General features: G+C 39.6%; 1 protein-coding gene across 5 annotated transcripts in view; it reads left to right on the top strand.

The window, feature by feature from the left end:
* Positions 1–22,500, top strand: part of LOC121844785 (adhesion G protein-coupled receptor E5-like) — a 64,174-nt gene that overhangs the window by 31,761 nt on the left and 9,913 nt on the right. For 4 of the 5 annotated variants that reach the window (XM_042315308.1, XM_042315309.1, XM_042315310.1 and 1 more), the window contains 11 exons: positions 361–492; positions 9,042–9,085; positions 9,215–9,325; positions 9,489–9,642; positions 9,847–9,966; positions 11,154–11,374; positions 11,654–11,830; positions 15,095–15,289; positions 15,984–16,105; positions 19,300–19,395; positions 19,875–20,033. In XM_042315308.1, the coding sequence (XP_042171242.1) occupies positions 361–492; positions 9,042–9,085; positions 9,215–9,325; positions 9,489–9,642; positions 9,847–9,966; positions 11,154–11,374; positions 11,654–11,830; positions 15,095–15,289; positions 15,984–16,105; positions 19,300–19,395; positions 19,875–20,033 (1,531 nt within the window). The remainder of the gene's footprint in view (positions 1–360; positions 493–9,041; positions 9,086–9,214; positions 9,326–9,488; positions 9,643–9,846; positions 9,967–11,153; positions 11,375–11,653; positions 11,831–15,094; positions 15,290–15,983; positions 16,106–19,299; positions 19,396–19,874; positions 20,034–22,500) is intronic. The other variant, XM_042315307.1, reaches the window with a different exon arrangement.

Genomic DNA, 22,500 nt, shown 5'->3' with positions numbered 1-22,500 from the left:
CTCTCTCTCTCTCTCTCTCTCTCTCTCTCCTCTCTCTCTCTCTCAATTCAATTCAATTCAATTCAAGGGCTTTATTGGCATGGGAAACATGTGTTAACATTGCCAAAGCAAGTGAGGTAGACAACATACAAAGTGAATATATAAAGTGAAAAACAACAAAAATTAACAGTAAACATTACACATACAGACGTTTCAAAACAGTAAAGACATTACAAATGTCATATTATATATATATACAGTGTTCTAACAATGTACAAATGGCTAAAGGACACAAGATAAAATAAATAAGCATAAATATGGGTTGTATTTACAATGGTGTTTGTTCTTCACTCTCTGACTCTCTCTCTCTGTCTCTGTCAGACATAGATGAGTGTAATGTAACTGCTGGAATCTGTGGAGGGGGAGGGACCTGTCAGAACCAGGAAGGAAGCTACAGTTGCCTCTGTCTAGCTGGTTACAGTAATCATGGCAACAAACAGGCGAGGTGCTCAGGTGAGGACAGAATATGGTACCATGATGCACTGCTTCCCACTATATGGTACAGTAAGGTACGATAACTTTGTCTGTCTTAGAACAGGAACTAGAACAGGATTCCTATTTGAACAGTCTTTAATTACGTCGATATCTAACATAAAACACATCTACATCTAACATAACATACATCTATATCTAACATAACATACATCTATATCTAACATAACATAACACACATCTATATCTACATAACATAACATACATCTATATCTAACATAACATAACATACATCTATATCTAACATAACATAACATACATCTATATCTAACATAACATAAACATAACATAACATACAGCTATATCTAACATAACATAACATTACATGCATCTATATCTAACATAACATAACATATCATCTATATCTAACATAACATTACATACATCTATATCTAACATAACATTACATACATCTATATCTAACATAACATACATCTATATCTAACATTACATACAGCTATATCTAACATGACATAACATTACATACACCTATATCTAACATTACATAACATTACATACATATATATCTAACATAACATACATCTATATCTAACATAACATAACATACATCTAGATCTAACATAACATAACATACATCTATATCTAACATAACATAACATACATACATATCTAACATAACATAACCTACATCTATATCTAACATAATGTAACATACATCTACATCTAACATAACATACATCTATATCTAACATAACATAACACACATCTATATCTACATAACATAACATACATCTATATCTACATAACATAAACATTACATACATCTATATCTAACATAACATAACATACATCTATATCTAACATAACATAAACATAACATAACATAACATACAGCTATATCTAACATAACATAACATTACATACATCTATATCTAACATAACATTACATGCATCTATATCTAGCATAACATAACATACATCTATATCTAACATAACATAACATACATACATATCTAACATAACATAACCTACATCTATATCTAACATAACATAACATTACATACATCTATATCTAACATAACATTACATGCATCTATATCTAGCATAACATAACATACATCTATATCTAACATAACATAACATACATACATATCTAACATAACATAACATACATCTATATCTAACATAACATAACATACATACATATCTAACATAACATAACCTACATCTATATCTAACATAACGTAACATACATCTATATCTAACATTACATACAGCTATATCTAACATGACATAACATTACATACATATATATCTAACATAACATACATCTATATCTAACATAACATAACATACATCTAGATCTAACATAACATAACATACAGCTATATCTAACATAACATAACATACATCTAGATCTAACATAACATAACATACATACATATCTAACATAACATAACCTACATCTATATCTAACATAACGTAACATACATCTATATCTAACATTACATACATCTATATCTAACATAACATAACATTACATACATATATATCTAACATAACATACATATATATCTAACATAACATACATCTATATCTAACATAACATACATCTATATCTAACATAACATAACATACATCTATATCTAACATAACATACATCTATATATAACATTACATACCATAACATACATCTATATCTAGCATAACATTACATACATCTATATCTAACATAATATAACATTACATACAACTATATCTAACATAACATACATCTATATCTAACATAACATACATCTATATCGAACATAACATAACATACATCTATATCTAACATAACATAACATACATCTATATCTAACATAACATTAAATACATCTATATCTATATCTAACATTTCATAACATTACATACATCTATATCTAACATTACATACATCTATATCTAACATAACATAACATTACATACATCTATATCTAACATTACATACATTTATATCTAACAGAACATTACATACATCTATCTATATCTAACATAACATAACATTACATACATCTATAACTAACATTACATAACATACATCTATATCTAACATAACCTACATCTATATCTAACATAACATAACATACATCTATATCTAACATTACATACATTTATATCTAACAGAACATTACATACATCTATCTATATCTAACATAACATAACATTACATACATCTATAACTAACATTACATAACATACATCTATATCTAACATAACCTACATCTATATCTAACATAACATAACATACATATATATCTAACATAACATAACCTACATCTATATCTAACATAACATAACAAAACATGCCTCTATATCTAACATAACATACATCTATATCTAACATAACATAACATACATCTAGATCTAACATAACATACATCTATATCTAACATAACATAACATTACATACATCTATATCCAACATTACATACATCTATATCTGACATAACATAACATACATCTATATCTAACATAACATAACATTACATACATCTATATCTAATAATAAATAACATTACATACATCTATATCTAACATTACATACATCTATATCTAACATAACATAACATACATCTATATCGAACATAACATAGCATTACATAAATCTATATCTAACATAACATAACATACATCTAGATCTAACATAACATACATCTATATCTAACATAACATAATATTACATACACCTATATCCAACATTTCATACATCTATATCTAACATAACATAACATACATCTATATCTAACATAACATAACATTACATACATCTATATCTAACATAACATAACATACATCTATATCGAACATAACATAGCATTACATACATCTATATCTAACATAACATAACATACATCTAGATCTAACATAACATAACATACATCTATATCTAACATAACATAACATTACATACATCTATATCTAACATAACATAACATACAGCTATATCTAACATAACATAACATACATCTAGATCTAACATAACATAACATACATCTAGATCTAACATAACATACATCTATATCTAACATAACATAACATTACATACATCTATATCCAACATTACATACATCTATATCTAACATAACATAACATACATCTATATCTAACATAACATAACATTACATACATCTATATCTAACATAACATAACATACATATATATCTAACATAACATAACCTACATCTATATCTAACATAACATAACAAAACATGCTTCTATATCTAACATAACATAACATTACATACATCTATATCTAATAATACATAACATTACATACATCTATATCTAACATTACATACATCTATATCTAACATAAAATAACATACATCTATATCTAACATAACATAACATTACATACATCTATCTCTAACATAACATACATCTATATCTAACATAACATAACTTAACATACATCTATATCTAACATAACATAACATACATCTTTATCTGACATAACATAACATACATCTACATCTAACATAACATACATCTACATCTATATCTAACATAACATACATCTATATCTAACATTACATACATCTATATCTAACATTACATACATCTATATCTAATAATACATAACATTACATACATCTATATCTAACATTACATACATCTATATCTAACATAACATAACATACATCTATATCTAACATAACATAACATTACATACATCTATCTCTAACATAACATACATTTATATCTAACATTTCATCACATAACATACATCTATATCTAACATAACATACGCCGTCTAAAAGACACTTTTATTCAAAAGCGACTTACAGCAACGGGAGTGGATACATTTTCACAAGTGTGGCCGCAACGGGACTCGCACCCACAACCCTTGTCAATGCTTTACCAACAGAGCCACACAGGACCAAAAGCCTGTCTAGACCAGGGGAGTCAAAAATACGGCTCATTAAACAATCTCAGTCAACATTTAAATGACTAAAACTTTTCTGTGTTGAATTGATAATGGACCTACATGTATGTTCTCTCTCATCTGTCCAGTTGTTAACTCAAATAAAATCAAATGTTATTTGTCACATGCGCCAAATACAACAGGTGTCGTGTTATACCTTACAGTGAAATGCTGACTTACAAGCCTTTAACCAACAATGCAGTTTTAAGACAAATAAAAAATAGATAAGTAAAAAAAATAAAAAATAATAATAATTAAAGAGGAGTAGTTAATAACAATAGTGGGGCGAAACACAGGGGTACCGGTACAGAGTCAATGTGCGGGGGCACCGGTTTGTTGAGGTAATTGAGGTAATATGTACATGTAGGTAGAGTTAAAGTGACTATGCATAGATAATAAACAGAGAGTAGCAGCAGTGTAAAGGAGAGGGGGGCAATGCAAATAGTCTGGGTAGCAATTTGAATAGCTGTTCATGAGTCTTATGGCCTGGGGTTAGAAGTTGTTTAGAAGCCTCTTGGACCTAGACTTGATGCTCCGGTACCGCTTGCCGTTCGGTAACAGAGAGAACCACCTATGACTAGGTTGGCTGGAGTCTTTGACAAGTTTTAGGGCCTTCCTCTGACACCGCCTGGTATAGAGGTCCTGGATGGCAGGAAGCTTGGCCCCAGTGATGTACTGGGCCGTACACATTACCTTCTGTAGTACCTTGCGGTCGGAGGCCGATCAGTTGCCATACCAGGCAGTGATGCAACCAGTCAGGATGCTCTCAATGGTGCAGATGTAGAACTTTTTGAGGATCTGAGGACCCATTTCAGTCTCCTGGGGGGGCAATAGGCATTGTCGTGCCCTCTTCACGACTGTCTTGTTGTGTTTGGACCATGATAGTTTGTTGGTGATGTGAACACCAAGGAACTTGAAGCTCTCAACCTGCTCCACTACAGACCCGTCGATGAGAATGGGGGCGTGCTCGGTCCTCCTTTTCCTGTAGTCCACAATCACAATAACTGTCATCCAAATGAAAGCTAGACAGTCAGTGAGCATCTAAAATTCCAAAAGCAACGGATAATTGGATGCCGAGGGAATGTATCCAATTTTAAGTGCAGTCCTCCGGACCTCGTTGAAGCCAAATGCAGCCCACTTGGAAAAATGACCCCCCTGAACTAGACTGTTAGAGACTTCACTACCCTCACTGATCCCCATGCTACTTCCTCAAACAAAGGTTACTGTTGTGCCACTGCAAACCGGCCCATAAGGACAGGTCTAGGTTCAGTTTTACTGTGTAAGCCTGGATAATGATGATCAGTAAGGGACTATGTAAACTGATCTGAGTGTGGTGCTTATATTACAGTTGGGACTTTCCTCTGTTGCTGTAGATACCGTTATTCCACTGGCAGCTTCCTCTTTATAGTGCTGAGGCCCAAATGACACCCTATTCCCTATATAATGCACTACTTTAGACCAGGGCCCTATTCCCTGTATAGTGCACTACATTAGACCAGGGCCCTATTCCCTGTATAGTGCACTACATTAGACTAGGGCCCATAGAGCACTATATAACAGGTTGTCATTTGGGATGCGTCCTAGGATGGTTACCATGGAAACATTTCATAACTGGTGTGCTGTAGGTTTCTGGGTGTTTTAATCTCCACCTCAACTTCCTCTCTGTCAACATGTCTTCATTTATATCTTAGGTAGTTGGTATCTGATGGTTAACATGGTTACCCATGGCAACAACTTGGATCTACTATTGTGGTGTGTGTTGTGTTTTTGTGGTATGGTGTTGTGTTGGGGTGTGTGGTGGTGTGTTGTTGTGGTATGGTGTTGTGTTGTGTTGGGGTGTGTGTTGTGTTCCGTTGTGTGGTGTGTATTGTGGTGTGGTGTGTGTTGTGTTGTGGTGTGTTGTGTTGTTGTGTTGTATTGTGGTGTGTTGTTGTGGTGTGTGTAGTGTTGTTGTGTTGTATTGTGGTGTGTTGTTGTGGTGTGTGTAGTGTTGTTGTGTTGTATTGTGGTGTGTAGTGTTGTGGTGTGTGTTGTGTAGTGTTGTTGTGGTGTGTTGTTGTGGTGTGTTGTTGTGGTGTGTGTTGTGGTGTGTGGTGTGTAGTGTTGTTGTATTGTGGTGTGTGTTGTGTAGTGTTGTTGTATTGTGGTGTGTGTTATGTAGTGTTGTTGTATTGTGGTGTGGGTTGTGTAGTGTTGTTGTGGTGTGTAGTGTTGTTGTATTGTGTTGTGGTGTGTTGTGTTGGGGTGTGTGGTGTGTGGTGTGGTGTGTAGTGTTGTTGTATTGTGGTGTGTTGTATTGTGTTGTGTTGTGTGTTGTGGTGTGGTGTGTAGTGTTGTTGTGGTGTGTAGTGTTGTTGTATTGTGGTGTGTTGTGGTGTGTTGTGTTGGGGTGTGTGGTGTGGTGTGTAGTGTTGTTGTGGTGTGTAGTGTTGTTGTATTGTGGTGTGTTGTATTGTGTTGTGTTGTGTGTTGTGGTGTGGTGTGTAGTGTTGTTGTGGTGTGTAGTGTTGTTGTATTGTGGTGTGTTGTGGTGTGTTGTGTTGGGGTGTGTGGTGTGTGGTGTGAAGTGTTGTTGTATTGTGGTGTGTTGTATTGTGTTGTGGTGTGTGGTGTGTAGTGTTGTTATATAGTGGTGTGGTGTGTTGTATTGTTTTGTGGTGTGTTGTGGTGTGTAGTGTTGTTGTATTGTGGTGTGTTGTGGTGTGTTGTGTTGTGTTGGGGTGTGTGGTGTGTGGTGTGGTTTGTGGTGTGTAGTGTTGTTGTATTGTGGTGTGTCTTATTGTGTTGTGTTGTGGTGTGTTGTGTTGTTGTGTTGTGGTGTGTGTTGTGGTGTGTGGTGTGTAGTGTTGTTGTATTGTGTTGTGTTGTGTTGTATTGTGTTGTGTTGTTGTGTTGTGGTGTGTGTTGTGGTGTGGTGTGTGTTGTGGTGTGTGTTGTGTTGTTGTATTGTGGTGTGTGTTGTATTTGTATTTATCAAGGATCCCCATTAGTTCCAGTCAAGGCAGCAGCTACTCTTCCTGGGGTCCAGCAACGTTAAAGCAGTTTAAAAACATAACAACACATTCACAGCAGATTTCACACCTCAGACCCCTAGTCCACTACCACATGTCTACAACACACTAAGTGTCCTCAGACCCCTAGTCCACTACCACATGTCTACAACACACTAAGTGTCCTCAGACCCCTAGTCCACTACCACATGTCTACAACACACTAAGTGTGTGTCCTTTAGGCCGTTACTCAACTACCACATACAGTATCTACAGCACAACATCCATGTGTACTGCGAATGTTATCATGTGTGTGTGTATGCATGTCTGTTATCGTGTTTGTGCTTATGTTTGTGTTGCTTCACAGTCCCCACTGTTCCATAATTTGTATCCCATTTTTTAAACTTACTTGATGTGGAAGAGATTTCCATGTAGTCATGGCTCTATGTAGTACTGTGTGTTTCCTGTAGTCTGTTCTGGACTTGGGGACTGTGAAGAGACCTCTAGTGGCATGTCTTGTGGGTTATTTATGGGTGTATGATAGCCTAGCATAGCATTATGTCTAGCTAGCATCAGGAAGCTTGGTCACGAAAATCAGAAAAGCAATCAAATTAACCGTTTACCTTTGATGATCTTCGGATGTTTTCACTCACGATACTCCCAGTTAGAAATGTTCCTTTTGTTCCTTAAAGGTTATTTTTATACCCAAAATACCAACGTTTGTTTGTCGCGTTATGTTCAGAAATCCACAGGAAAGAGCGGTCACGACAACGCAGACGGAAATTCCAAATAGTCTTCATAATGTCCACAGAATCATATCAAACGTTTTTTATAATCATTCCTCAGGTAGTTTTTAAAATATATAATCGATAATATATCAACCAAGTGTGTAGCTTTTTCCATAACAGCGGGAGTAACAATGGCGGATTTACTCAATTGTGCACAACTCACTCTGAGAGCCCCCACCTATCCACTTACGCAATGTGGTCGTTCACGCTCATTCTTCAAAATAAAAGCTTGAAACTATGTCTAAAGGCTCTTGACACCTTAGGGAAGCCATAGAAAAAGGAATCTGGTTGATATCCCTTTAAATGGGCAATAGGGATGCATAGGGACACAGGGGTTTCAAAATAAGAGAGAACCACACTTCCTGATTGGATTTTTCTCAGGCTTTCGCCTGCAATATCAGTTCTGTTATACTCACAGACAATATTTTTACAGTTTTGGAAACTTTAGAGTGTTTTCTATCCTAAGCTGTCAATTATATGCATATTCTAGCATCTGGTCCTGAGAAATAGGCCGTTTACTTTGGGAACGTTATTTTTCCAAACATAGAAATAGTGCCCCCTAGCTTCAAGAGGATTTAATTAACTGACTTGCCTAGTTAAATGAAGATACACATACATTGTGTTGTGGTGCAGAAAAGACACAGGTGTGTTATTTGTCATTGTGTTTGTGTTGTTGTGCATGTGGGATTGTTTAGTTGCGTAGGTGTGATTGTGTTGTGTCCTGTTGTGTTATGTTATGTTGTGTTGTGTTGTGCTGTGTAGTGTCGATCCAGGTGTGATGGCAGTGTTTTGTGTTTCCTTCAGTACTGACATGTGACCAGTTTAAAGGGGATGAGACTCCTGGACAGGTGAGTTCAAAACCCAGGCACCTGTGTTTTAATTAATACTTTCAAGAACTATCTTCTGACACTAAAATATATGTCTTGCAATAAATGTTTTTACTCACACGAAGTCAATGAACTTCTCCTCTCTCTCAGAATGTCCCAGGTTTAGCTGGTCTCCTGTCTCTGATGAGGAACAGCTGTCTGGCTTTAAATAACTCTGGGGACGCAGCCAGAGGGAGACTGACTGGAGATGGGTTACTGGAGGTAAACCACACACACACACACACACACACACACACACATACACAAAACACACACACGCGCGCACACACACGCACATCCACACACGGTGCAATCATGCATCCATGTGAACTTATACACCTCGTTCACTCACTTCCTGTTTCCTGTTTCTACTTCCTGTGTGTAGAATGTCTTCACGCAGATAGACAGTTTCCTGTCTCAAGGTATCCTAAGCAACAGCCGTGAGGTGAGTAGGTTCCTCGGCGCTGTGGAGGACGCCATGAAGCTCATAGCGCCGCAGCTCAGAAACAACCACACCACCATGGGAACAGACCACACAGGTAACACACACACACTCCTGAACACACACACACACACACAAACATGCACACACACACACACACACACACACACACACACACAACACACACACACACACACACACACACACACACACACACACACACACACACATGAACGCACATACACTCCTGAACACACTCACACACATCCTCCTTCACCTTTTACCTTGTCCTTGTACACAGAGGCTGAGATTGCAGTGAGGAGAGGACAGACTCCGCCCATTGGGCCAATCAGCCTGGCCAATGACAACGCTCGACTGGACACCAGCTGGGAGACAGCCACCGGAAACGGGACGTACCCAGGTAGGCTACTCTTCATCATCATCATCACACATGATCTCGGCCATTCCTCACAGACCTCAATTATTAAGCTATTTTTATTTATGGTAGTGCACATGTACCGCAGGTCATTGTGGACCTGTTCCCTCAATCGATTTTGGTTAATACACAAAGTAAAAGCCTCCTAGTGAATCTGTTTAGAATAACCAAGCTCCTATTATTGATATATTCTAAGTATTTAGAACATCAAGTCAAAGATATCTTAAATCATTCCCCCACATTTGTGAATAAAGATCTCGTCACCACCTCTGTTGTGTACCAGTTCACCACTGGCCTGAAATAAACCCTCAATTCAGAGGTCAGGTCTTTGTCTTACGGATCCTGGATCTGCCCGTGCACGGTTTTCAGCAGTTCCTTGGGACGACAGAGGCAGGTATTGTGATCCGGCTCGAAGGACCAAATTGTTACGAGAATTATGTTCTCGTAATCCAATTCAATTAAACTACTCGGTCTGCAACCCCGAATTTGTAAGATCCTTTGAATTTGTAAGATCCTCCGTTGAATGAAACAGACGGAGGCCCAGCTAAAATAGTCAAAATGTTTATTCACGAGAGCGCTGGTTCATTGTACAAAACCATTCATTTTATACAGACTCCTTACGCACATACATTCACACACAAACGGAATGTATCCTACACACATACTGTCTCACTACCCAGCCGACAGAGATTAGGGAGACATTGAGACGTACTCCCCGTCCTCTCCCAAATCTCTAGTCAGGTTGGCACTGAATTTGGCTCAGATAGTCTGTGTTTAGGATACTATAAAGTCTTATTGTCCAGATATATTGTTTTACCCTAATTCTGACTTAAACTACACTCACAAATATGTAACTTTACTTGACTAAAACTACACACATCATTAGAATAATTTCATGACTCTCATCAATTTCATACAATTATATGGTTTCAGGGTGGAATATTCTAATCATTTATTTAAACATATAAATTCCCTCAACACTAAGTACTCTTAACTTTTAGTACCAATAACTTTCCAAAACTACCAATGTTGCCCAGAAATCTTGGATTCTGGATTTGCTGTTTATTCCCTATTTATTCCTGGAATCTTCCAACCAGGAAACCTGAAAAATCTGAGAATTCTGGGAAAGGTGCAAGACATTCTGGTAACTTGTTTCTTTCTGTGCTTCACAGGTTTGACTCTGGCTGGGTTGGTGTGTTACAAGGGAGTGGAGAGATATGTCAACGACTCCTTCCAGTACCTCACTGACACAGACACAGACACAGACACAGCAACCGCCACGGCGTCAGAGCCTAACTACCAGATCAGTTCCAAGGTGGTAACAGCTTTTGTCAGTAACCCAGCAACAGAACAACTCACCAAGCCTGTCATCCTCACCTTCAGACATCTACAGGTATCATTTAATAATATTATAATAGCTGATGTTAATATATGATGTATGTAAATATTATAGTATATTATAATAGCTGATGTTAATATATGATGTATGTAAATATTGTAACATAACACATAACACAATATTGTAACACATATTATAATCGTACATCTACAGCTAGGACTTTTTCATATCCTGACAATGGCCTAACATATTGACACTATCGCTGCCTTCTGAAATGAAGAAACATTTCTCTAAGAAGTGCTTAGCCTCTCTCTCCCCCCCCCCCAACCCCAGGTGAGGGCAGAGTCATCAGAAATGAACTATAGCTGTGTGTTCTGGCGTGTCCATGAAGAGGGAGGGGCGTGGTCAAGGAGTGGCTGTACCAAAGTCACGTCTAACGCTACACACACCGTGTGTTCCTGTTCCCACCTTAGCAGCTTTGCTGTTCTCATGGCCCTCTACCCTGTAAAGGTACACACACACACACACACACACACACACACACCGGATGATGTCAAGATAATGCTCCTTAAGACATTAATGAGCGAGCGACGACGGACGTGGTGAATATAACTATTTGTTCAGCAATTTTGAAATGTACAGTGATAGAATTCAGAACATGGGCCGTTCTTGCAGTGTTCTCCCTCTACACCAAATCAGAACCATAGGATAAATAAAGGGGGCATATAGACAATGAAAGCTCTTACAATATTCAATGATTACATTTCTCTAAAACATGTTATAGGCTACATGTGCACCACCAAGTTAGAACGGTAGGCGAAGTAAAGAGGTGAAAGTAGACCAAATTACTAGGGTGAGGCACATTGAACACCGTTTGGGTCTTTGATGTCAATAAAGATACACTTCAAATAACACTATTCTATTATAGAATGTTGTGTGTGCTGAATTTGTGTGTAGGCCAAGTGCCACCACTACTATCAGTAGCATTGTCAAAACTATACACAAAAAGTTATAAAATAAGCACACCGGCCACGAACGATGTGTTTACAATCCTGCGTTGTTACAAATAGGCCAAATTATTAAGGTGAGGCACATGGGCAACTAACAGCTTAGTACACAACATACACTTAGTACTACCTTTTTAGCTACAGTATACATCTCCCTTGCATATTACATCATTTATACAGCAGCACACCAGACATTTTTGGACTCATCTTATGAAGGTGGCAGGGCTTTACTTTGTGAGCAAATTTTATCATCAAACGTTATCATCAAAGTCTGGCATTCTCTATGGTGGGAACCCTGAAAAAAAACACACACAGCCACTCCATTGAAATCAAGCTAAAGATTGCTTTGCATTGCTTGCAGTTATCCACTGATTCCTTACAAACCACTTGCTGTTGGGTTAAGATGGCGCCGGAGAAGAAGACAGACGTTTTACGTTCCCCCAACCAATTGTGTTTTTTTGTTTGTTTATTTACATTGAATGACCTGTATTCCGCCATAAGCAAACAAGAAAACGCTCACCCAGAGTTGATGCTCCTAGTACCTGGGGACTTTAATGCAGGGAAACTTAAATCCATTTTACCAAATTACTATCAGCATGTTAAATGTACAACCAGAGTGAAAAAAAACTCTGGACCACCTTTACTCCACACACAGAGACACATACAAAGCTCTCCGTCACCCTCCATTTGGCAAATCTGACCATCATTCCATCCTCCTGATTCCTGCTTACAAGCAACAATTAAAGCAGGAAGCACCAGTGACGAGATCAATAATAAAGTGGTCATATGAAGCAGATGCTAAGCTTCAGGACTGTTTTGCACAGACTGGAATATGTTCCTGGATTACTCTCATGGCATTGAGGAATACACCACATCAGTCATTGGCTTCTTCAATAAGTGTGTCGATGACGTCATCCCCACAGTGACCGTACGTACATTCCCCAACCAGAAGCCATGGATTACAGGCAACATCCGCACTGAGCTAAAGGCTAGAGCTACCGCTTTCAAGGATCGGGACTCTAACCCGGAAGTTTATAAAAAAAATCCCGCTATGCCCTCCGATGAACCATCAAACAGGCAAAGCATCAATACAGGACTAACACGAAACCCAAACCGGCTGCGCGAGTGGTGTTCTGTCCTCCCACACCAAACGCAATCGACACGCAGGTTAAATATCAAAACAAACTCTGAACCAATTACATTAATTTGGGGACAGGTCAAAAATCATTAAACATTTATGACAATTTAGCTAGCTAGCTTGCACTTGCTAGCTAATTTGTCCTATTTAGCTAGTTTGCTGTTGCCATCTAATTTGTCCTGTGATATAAACATTGAGTTGTTATTTTACCTGAAATGCACAAGGTCCTCTACTATTACAATTAATCCAAACATAAAACAGTCAACCGAATCATTTCTAGTCATCTCTCCTCCTTTTAGGCATTTTGTTCTCTTGACTTTATATTGCAATTGGCAATATTTCATAAATTAGGTGCATTACTGCCACTGACCTCGCTCATCTTTCAGTCACCCACGTGGGGATAACCAATGAGGAGATGATACGCGGGTACATGCTTCTATAAACCAATGAGGAAAGGCAGGTCTTGCAGCACGATCTGCGTCACAAATAGAACTGACTTCTATTTTAGCCTTTGGCAATGCAAACGCTCGTTGGCATGCGCGAACAGTGTGGGTGCAATAACTTAATAATATAGATTTCTAAATTTATTTTGCAACTCTTGCGCACAGCGAGCAGTGTAGTCAGCCTGTAAGATCAAATCATATTATACTACACCGACTCTGACACTCGTCGGATGTGACAGGCCTTGCAAACCATTACAGACTACAAAGGGAAGCACAGCCGAGAGCTGCCCAGTGACACAAGCCTACCAGACAAGCTAAACCACCTCTATGCTCGCTTCGAGGCAAATAACACTGAAACATGCATGAGAGCACCAGCTGTGCTGGAAGACTGGTGCCCCCGCACATTGACTCTGTATCGGTACCCACCTGTATATAGTTTTACTATTGCTATTTTACTACTGCTTTTTAATTACTTGTACAACTTAATTTCTCTTCATTATTTCCCTTCATATGACAAGGATTAAAAATGTCTACTTGATTCATGATGATGACTGCTAGCTAAGATTTTGAAAGTAAGATGTTGACATGATCAGTCCAATCAAAGCCATTGTACATATAATGTGATTTGACGTCATTTTATCTGTGGCCAATGACCTTGAGCATTATTGAAAGGGGACTTGTAATATACCTCTATGGCAGGACCCAAAGGGCTGGAATTTTGGATGTCTACCCTTACTAAGGACTTACACTTGGCGATGCTGTAGTGTCCCCATGAGTGACAGAATACTGAGCCAATCACAGCGCAATGCTCCTATTTTCTGCTGTCTCAGCACACCACCACATAAAGCACTGAGCTGAAACACCTGCGTTCTGGAGCTGCATCACAGATATATATATATTATATATTATATATATATTTTTATATATATATTTTTTAAATTGTTTGCAAACTGATATGTGACACGTATTAATGGCAAAATAAAAACAGATAATGATGGGTCAAAACTGATGTTATATATTATGTAAACTCTCTCTCTCTCTACCTCTCTCTCTCTCTCTCTCTCTCTCTCTCTCTCTCGCTCTCTCTCTCTCTCTCTCTCTCTCTCTCTCTCTCTCTCTCTCTCTCTCTCTCTCTCTCTCTCTCTCTCTCTCTCTCTCTCTCTCTCTCTACCTCCCTTCTTTCCAGGATACATTTGAGCTGCGTCTGTTGACGTGGCTGGGTCTGTCGGTGTCTGTGGTGTGTCTGTTGCTGTGCATCCTGACCTTCTGGCTGTGTCGGTCCATCCAGGGGACACGCACCACCATCCACCTCCACCTCTGTGTTTGCCTCTTCATCGCTGACCTCGTCTTCCTCAGCGGTATCTCTCACACACAGAGCAAGGTGGGGATAAACATGTGGGGAGTGTGTGTTTGTGTGTGTGTGTGTGTGTGTCAATCTAACGATGAAGGTATGTTTATCTTTATAATATTTCATTTTGAAGATTTGCTGTTGTAGGATCTTGTACCCCCTTAAGTTCCCAGGATGGCAAACAAATAACTAAAAATACAAATAACTTTTACATCAGTCAGATCTGAATTTGAGTTTGAATTAAAGTTTTTGAAGGTTAAATTGGACTTTTATCCCTTTCATCTCTCCTCCTCCCCCTCTCCTCTCCTCTCCTCTCCTCTCCTCTCCTCTCCTCTCCTCTCCTCTCCTCTCCTCTCCTCTCCTCTCCTCTCCTCTCTCTCTCCTCCCCTCCCTGTCCCTCTCCTCCTCTCCTCCACCCTGTCCTCTCATCTCCTCCTCCCTGTTCCCCCTCTCCTCTCCTCTCCTCCTCACCCTGTCCTCTCTCCTCTCCTCTCCTCTCCTCTCCCCCTCTCCTCTCTCTCTCCTCTCTCTCCTCTCCTCTCCTCTCCTCTCCTCTCCTCCCTCCCCCTGTCCCCCTCTCCTCTCCTCCACCCTGTCCTCTCTTCTCCTCCTCCCTCCCCCTCCTCTCCTCTCCTCTCCTCTCCTCTCCTCTCCTCTCCTCTCCTCTCCTCTCCTCTCCTCTCTCCTCTCCTCTCCTCTCCTCTCCTCTCCTCTCCTCTCCTCTCAGGGAGGATGTAGGTTTGTAGCAGGTCTCCTCCACCTGTTCTTCCTAGGATCCTTCAGTTGGATGTTGTTAGAGGGGGTTCAGCTCTATCGCATGGTGGTCCTGGTCTTCAACACTACCATAAAGTATTGGATATATTTACTCTATGGTTATAAATTATTATGCGTTCGTATATATTTAGAGTATATATTTGTATTTATTTGTATTATACATTTATGTTTAATTCATTTCGATACGTAATGTCTGTATTTATATTATTTCCTAATCTATTATATATTTTCATTATACACTACCGTTCAAAAGTTTGGGGTCACTTAGAAATGTCCGTGTTTTTGAAAGAAAAGCACATTTTATGTCCATTAAAATAACATAAAATTGATCAGAAATACAGTGTAGACATTGTTAATGTTGTACATTACTATTGTAGCTGGAAACTACTGATTTTGTAATAGAATATCTACATAGGCGTACAGAGACCCATTATCAGCAACCATCAGTCCTGTGTTCCAATGGCATGTTGTGTTAGCTAATCCAAGTTTATCATTTTAAAAGGCTAATTGATCGTTAGAAAACCCTTCTGCAATTATGTTAGCACAGCTGACAACTGGTGTTCTGATAAAAGAAGCATTAAAACTGTCCTTCTTTAGACTAGTTAAGTATCTGGAGCATCAGTATTTGTGGGTTTGGTTACAGGCTCAAAATGGCCAAAAACAAATAACTTTTTCTGAAACTCAGTCTATTCTTGCTCTGAGAAATGAAGGCTATTACATGCAAGAAATTGCCAAGAAACTGAAGATCTCGTACAACGCTGCGTACTACTCTCTTCACAGAACAGAGCAAACTGGCTCTAACCAGAATAGAAAGAGGAGTGGGAGGCCCCGGTGCATAACTGAGCAAGAGAACAAGTACATTAGAGTGTCTCGTTTGAGAAACAGACGCAGAACAGACGCAGAAACAGAAATCCTCAACGGGCAGCTTCATTAAATAGTACCTACAAAACACCAGTCTCAACGTCAACATTGAAGAGGCGACTCCGGGATGTTGGCCTTCTAGGAAAAGTTCCTCTGTCCAGTCTCAACGTCAACAGTGAAGAGGCGACTCCGGGATGCTGGCCTTCTAGGAAAAGTTCCTCTGTCCAGTCTCAACGTCAACAGTGAAGAGGCGACTCCGGGATGCTTGCCTTCTAGGAAAAGTTCCTCTGTCCAGTCTCAACGTCAACAGTGAAGAGGCGACTCCGGGATGCTGGCCTTCTAGGAAAAGTTCCTCTGTCCAGTCTCAACGTCAACAGTGAAGAGGTGACTCCGGGATGCTGGCCTTCTAGGAAAAGTTCCTCTGTCCAGTGTCAACGTCAACAGTGAAGAGGCGACTCCGGGATGCTGGCCTTCTAGGAAAAGTTCCTCTGTCCAGTCTCAACGTCAACAGTGAAGAGGCGACTCCGGGATGCTGGCCTTCTAGGAAAAGTTCCTCTGTCCAGTCTCAACGTCAACAGTGAAGAGGCGACTCCGGGATGCTGGCCTTCTAGGCAGAGTTCCTCTGTCCAGTCTCAACGTCAACAGTGAAGAGGCGACTCCGGGATGCTGGCCTTCTAGGAAAAGTTCCTCTGTCCAGTCTCAACGTCAACAGTGAAGAGGCGACTCCGGGATGCTGGCCTTCTAGGCAGAGTTCCTCTGTCCAGTCTCAACGTCAACAGTGAAGAGGTGACTCCGGGATGCTGGCCTTCTAGGAAAAGTTCCTCTGTCCAGTCTCAACGTCAACAGTGAAGAGGCGACTCCGGGATGCTGGCCTTCTAGGCAGAGTTCCTCTGTCCAGTCTCAACGTCAACAGTGAAGAGGCGACTCCGGGATGCTGGCCTTCTAGGAAAAGTTCCTCTGTCCAGTCTCAACGTCAACAGTGAAGAGGCGACTCCGGGATGCTGGCCTTCTAGTAAAAGTTCCTCTGTCCAGTCTCAACGTCAACAGTGAAGAGGAGACTCGGGATGCTGGCCTTCTAGGAAAAGTTCCTCTGTCCAGTCTCAACGTCAACAGTGAAGAGGCGACTCCGGGATGCTGGCCTTCTAGGAAAAGTTCCTCTGTCCAGTCTCAACGTCAACAGTGAAGAGGCGACTCCGGGATGCTGGCCTTCTAGGAAAAGTTCCTCTGTCCAGTGTCTGTGTTCTATTGCCCATCTTAATCTTTTCTTTTTAATGGCCAGTCTGAGATATGGATTTTCTTTGAAACTCTGCCTAGAAGGCCAGTATCCCCTACTTTATTTTATCTTGCTCTTATCTTTTTCTTTTTGAAATAAATGTTACCCCCTGTTACGGTTTTCTTCCTGGGAAGGAGAGGCGGACCAAAATGCAGCGGGGTATTGGTTGAACATCTTTAATAGAGATGATAACGTGAACAATATACATATACAAATCTAGAAAACGTGGAAAAACCGAAACAGTCCTAACTGGTGCAAAACACAGAGACAGGAAACAATCACCCACGAAATACCCAAAGAATATGGCTGCCCAAATATGGTTCTCAATCAGAGACAACGATAAACACCTGCCTCTGATTGAGAACCACTCTAAGCAACCATAGACTTACTTAGAATATTATATTAAACACAACCCCATCAAACCCCTAGACAAGACAAACACATAATCCCCCATGTCACACCCTGGCCTAACCACAATAACAAAGAAAACACAGAATACTAAGGCCAGTGTGTGACACCCCCTTTTCTCCACAATTTCATGGTATCCAATTGTTAGTAATTACTATCTCGTCTCATCGCTACAACTCCCGTACGGGCTCGGGAGAGACAAAGGTTCTTCTTATTGTAAACCTCTGTACCTGCATTTAATGAATCTCTGGGATTCTTCGTCTTATTGTAAACCTCTGTACCTGCATTTAATGAATCTCTGTGATTCTTCGTCTTATTGTAAACCTCTGTACCTGTATTTTATGAAGCTCTGTGATTCTTCTTCTTATTGTAAACCTCTGTACCTGTATTTTATGAAGCTCTGTGATTCTTCTTCTTATTGTAAACCTCTGTACCTGTATTTTATGAAGCTCTTTGATTCTTCTTCTTATTGTAAACCTCTGTACCTGTATTTTATGAAGCTCTGTGATTCTTCTTCTTATTGTAAACCTCTGTACCTGTATTTTATGAAGCTCTGTGATTCTTCTTCTTACTGTAAACCTCTGTACCTGTATTTTATGAAGCTCTGGGATTCTTCTTCTTACTGTAAACCTCTGTACCTGTATTTTATGAAGCTCTGTGATTCTTCGTCTTACTGTAGACCTCTGTACCTGTATTTAATGAAGCTCTGTGATTGTTCTTACTGTAGACCTCTGTACCTGCATGCTGTGGGATATGGACTGCCACTGACTATAGTCATCATCTCTGCTGTCACCTACCCAGATGGATACGGTACCACACAACAGTGAGTCTGACTCTGTGTCTCTCTCTCTCTGTGTGTGTGTGTGTGTGTGTGTGTGTGTGTGGTGTGTGTGTGTGTGTGTGTGTGTGTGTGTGTGTGTGTGTGTGTGTGTGTGTGTGTGTGTGTGTGTGTGTGTGTGTGTGTGTGTGTGTGTGTGTGTGTGTGTGTGTGTGTGTGTGTGTGTGTGTGTGTGCGTGCGTGTGTGTTACAGAGTGTAGCGAATCTGTCCCATATAAATAACCTGTCAGCTGCTGGTTGTCTCTGGACAGAGGTTTTCTTAAACATAATTATAACATGTAAATAACACCAGATAACATAATTCCAACTTTAATATAACATTATTCTAACTATATCCACTTGGTGTGTAATCTGTTAGTTGTCTCCAGAGAAAGATCCTTGATTGAACCTAACTTAAAATGAACAGAAATATAACATGTTTTTAACCTAAATCTAATGTTATTCTCTCTGTGTGTCTTTGTCAGCTGTTGGTTGTCTCTGGAGAGAGGATTCATCTGGAGTTTCTTCGGCCCAGTGTGCACCATCATCTTCCTTAACGCTTTCATCTTCATCATCACTGTCTGGAGGCTGGCCCAGAAGTTCTCTAGTCTCAACCCTGACCTCTCCAACCTACACAAGATCAAGTAAGGTGTGTGTGTGTGTGTGTGTGTGTGTGTGTGTGTGTGTGTGTGTGTTTGTCCCAAAATAAAATGTAACAATTCACATTTTCTTTTCTGCTGCATTGAAACCCCCAAAATAAAAACAGTTTTATTGAAAGTCTCCCCTACGGCTGTAAACAGAGACTCGTATTTCACAGAGAGGCTTTGTTCACTCACACTCCATAAAACAGTAAAAAACAGTTTCTCTTACAAAAAGGCCATCCATCTCCAACACCTTAATGAGTGACAGATACGAAAGCATTAACTGCAATGATACCATGTTATACATGTCCTACAACCAAGTTAATCTTTAAACCGATGTATAGCACTTTTTTTTATAGCACAATTTTTATAATGAGTATTTCTGGTTTTGAATTTGGAGCTCTGCAATTTCACTGGATGTTGGCTAGCGTCCCACGTACCCTAGTGAGGTTTAAAGCTCAACTTCTTGTTAATCCAGCCGCTTTGTCAGATTTCAAAAAGGCTTTACGGCGAAAGCAAACCATGCAATTATCTGAGGACAATTTTTTCCCATTGTCTCCTCATCCCCTAGGTACACTCCAAGATACTTAAAACCTCCCTTGCACCATTCCCATTGTCTCCTCATCCCCTAGGTACACTCCAAGATACTTAAAACCTCCCTTGCACCATTCCCATTGTCTCCTCATCCCCTAGGTACACTCCAAGATACTTAAAACCTATCTTGCACCATTCCCATTGTCTCCTCATCCCCTAGGTACACTCCAATATACTTAAAACCTCCCTTGCACCATTCCCATTGTCTCCTCATCCCCTAGGTACACTCCAAGATACTTAAAACCTCCCTTGCACCATTCCCATTGTCTCCTCATCCCCTAGGTACACTCCAAGATACTTAAAACCTCCCTTGCACCATTCCCAGGTCTCCTCATCCCCTAGGTACACTCCAAGATACTTAAAACCTATCTTGCACCATTCCCATTGTCTCCTCATCCCCTAGGTACACTCCAAGATACTTAAAACCTATCTTGCACCATTCCCATTGTCTCCTCATCCCCTAGGTACACTCCAAGATACTTAAAACCTCCCTTGCACCATTCCCATTGTCTCCTCATCCCCTAGGTACACTTCAAGATACTTAAAACCTCCCTTGCACCATTCCCATTGTCTCCTCATCCCCTAGGTACACTCCAAGATACTTAAAACCTCCCTTGCACCATTCCCATTGTCTCCTCATCCCCTAGGTACACTCCAAGATACTTAAAACCTATCTTGCACCATTCCCATTGTCTCCTCATCCCCTAGGTACACTCCAAGATACTTAAAACCTATCTTGCACCATTCCCATTGTCTCCTCATCCCCTAGGTACACTCCAAGATACTAAAAACCTCCCTTGCACCATTCCCATTGTCTCCTCATCCCCTAGGTACACTCCAAGATACTTAAAACCTCTCTACTACCATTCCAACCCCCTTGGCAAAACCATGATCCCTCCAGACCATTTCCAATTCTGTAAAGCACAACTTTTTTCCCAATTTACCTTTCCAGAGGATACTCCCTTAATTAAACCAATCAACCATGAGACTCAAACTATCCACCTCCGCTTGATTTTTCACCAAAATAACTCCATCATCAGCATATGCTGAGAGAGGAACAGGAGGAATATCCTCTGAAAGGTTCACCACTTCAATGCGACATCTAATGCTATTTAGTAGTGGCTCTATAGCGATGGCATAGAACATTCTGGACAACGAACACCCCTGCCTAGTTCCTCTACACACTTTAAAAGGAGCACTGAAGCCACCGTTAACTTTCAATACTCTTTCAATGTCACCATAGATCACCCTGATCATGGCAATAAAACCAGAACTGAAGCTTATAGCCTCAAAAGTGTGCCATAGGTATTTATGTTCAACTCGGTCAAATGCCTTTTCCTGATCAATTGAAATTAGACCAGCATCCAGCCCAATCGCCCTAGAGACGTCCCAAAAATCCAGATTCAGGGAAATGTTATGTTAGGATAGCGCCTAGCCACAGAAAACCATACAGACGAGCTTCTTCTGTTGGCACTCCAATATGTCCCATAAAAATCACAAATGGTTCTTTTGTTCAATTAATTCCATCGTTATATATCCAAAATATCAAATTATTTGGCGTGTTTGATCCAGAAAAAAAACAGCTACCTCTCGCGCAACATGACTACAAAATATCTCATAAATTACCTGTAATCTTTGTCCAAACATTTCAAACAACTTTCCTAATACAACTTTAGTTTTTTTTAAACGGAAATAATTGGTCAAATTTAAGACGGTATAAACAACGTTCAATACCGGAGGAAAACTAATTTCTGGTCACGCGCCTCTATCAAACAGTACATTTCACTCGACCCTCGTTCTGAACAGCCGTACTTCTTCATTTCTCAAAGGAAAAACATCAACCAATTTCTAAAGACTGTCGACATCCAGTGGAAGC

This window comes from Oncorhynchus tshawytscha, unplaced genomic scaffold, assembly GCF_018296145.1.
Source record: "Oncorhynchus tshawytscha isolate Ot180627B unplaced genomic scaffold, Otsh_v2.0 Un_contig_5137_pilon_pilon, whole genome shotgun sequence".
NCBI classification, from domain to species: domain Eukaryota; kingdom Metazoa; phylum Chordata; class Actinopteri; order Salmoniformes; family Salmonidae; genus Oncorhynchus; species Oncorhynchus tshawytscha.
This window is presented reverse-complemented; position numbering and strand designations above follow the sequence as displayed.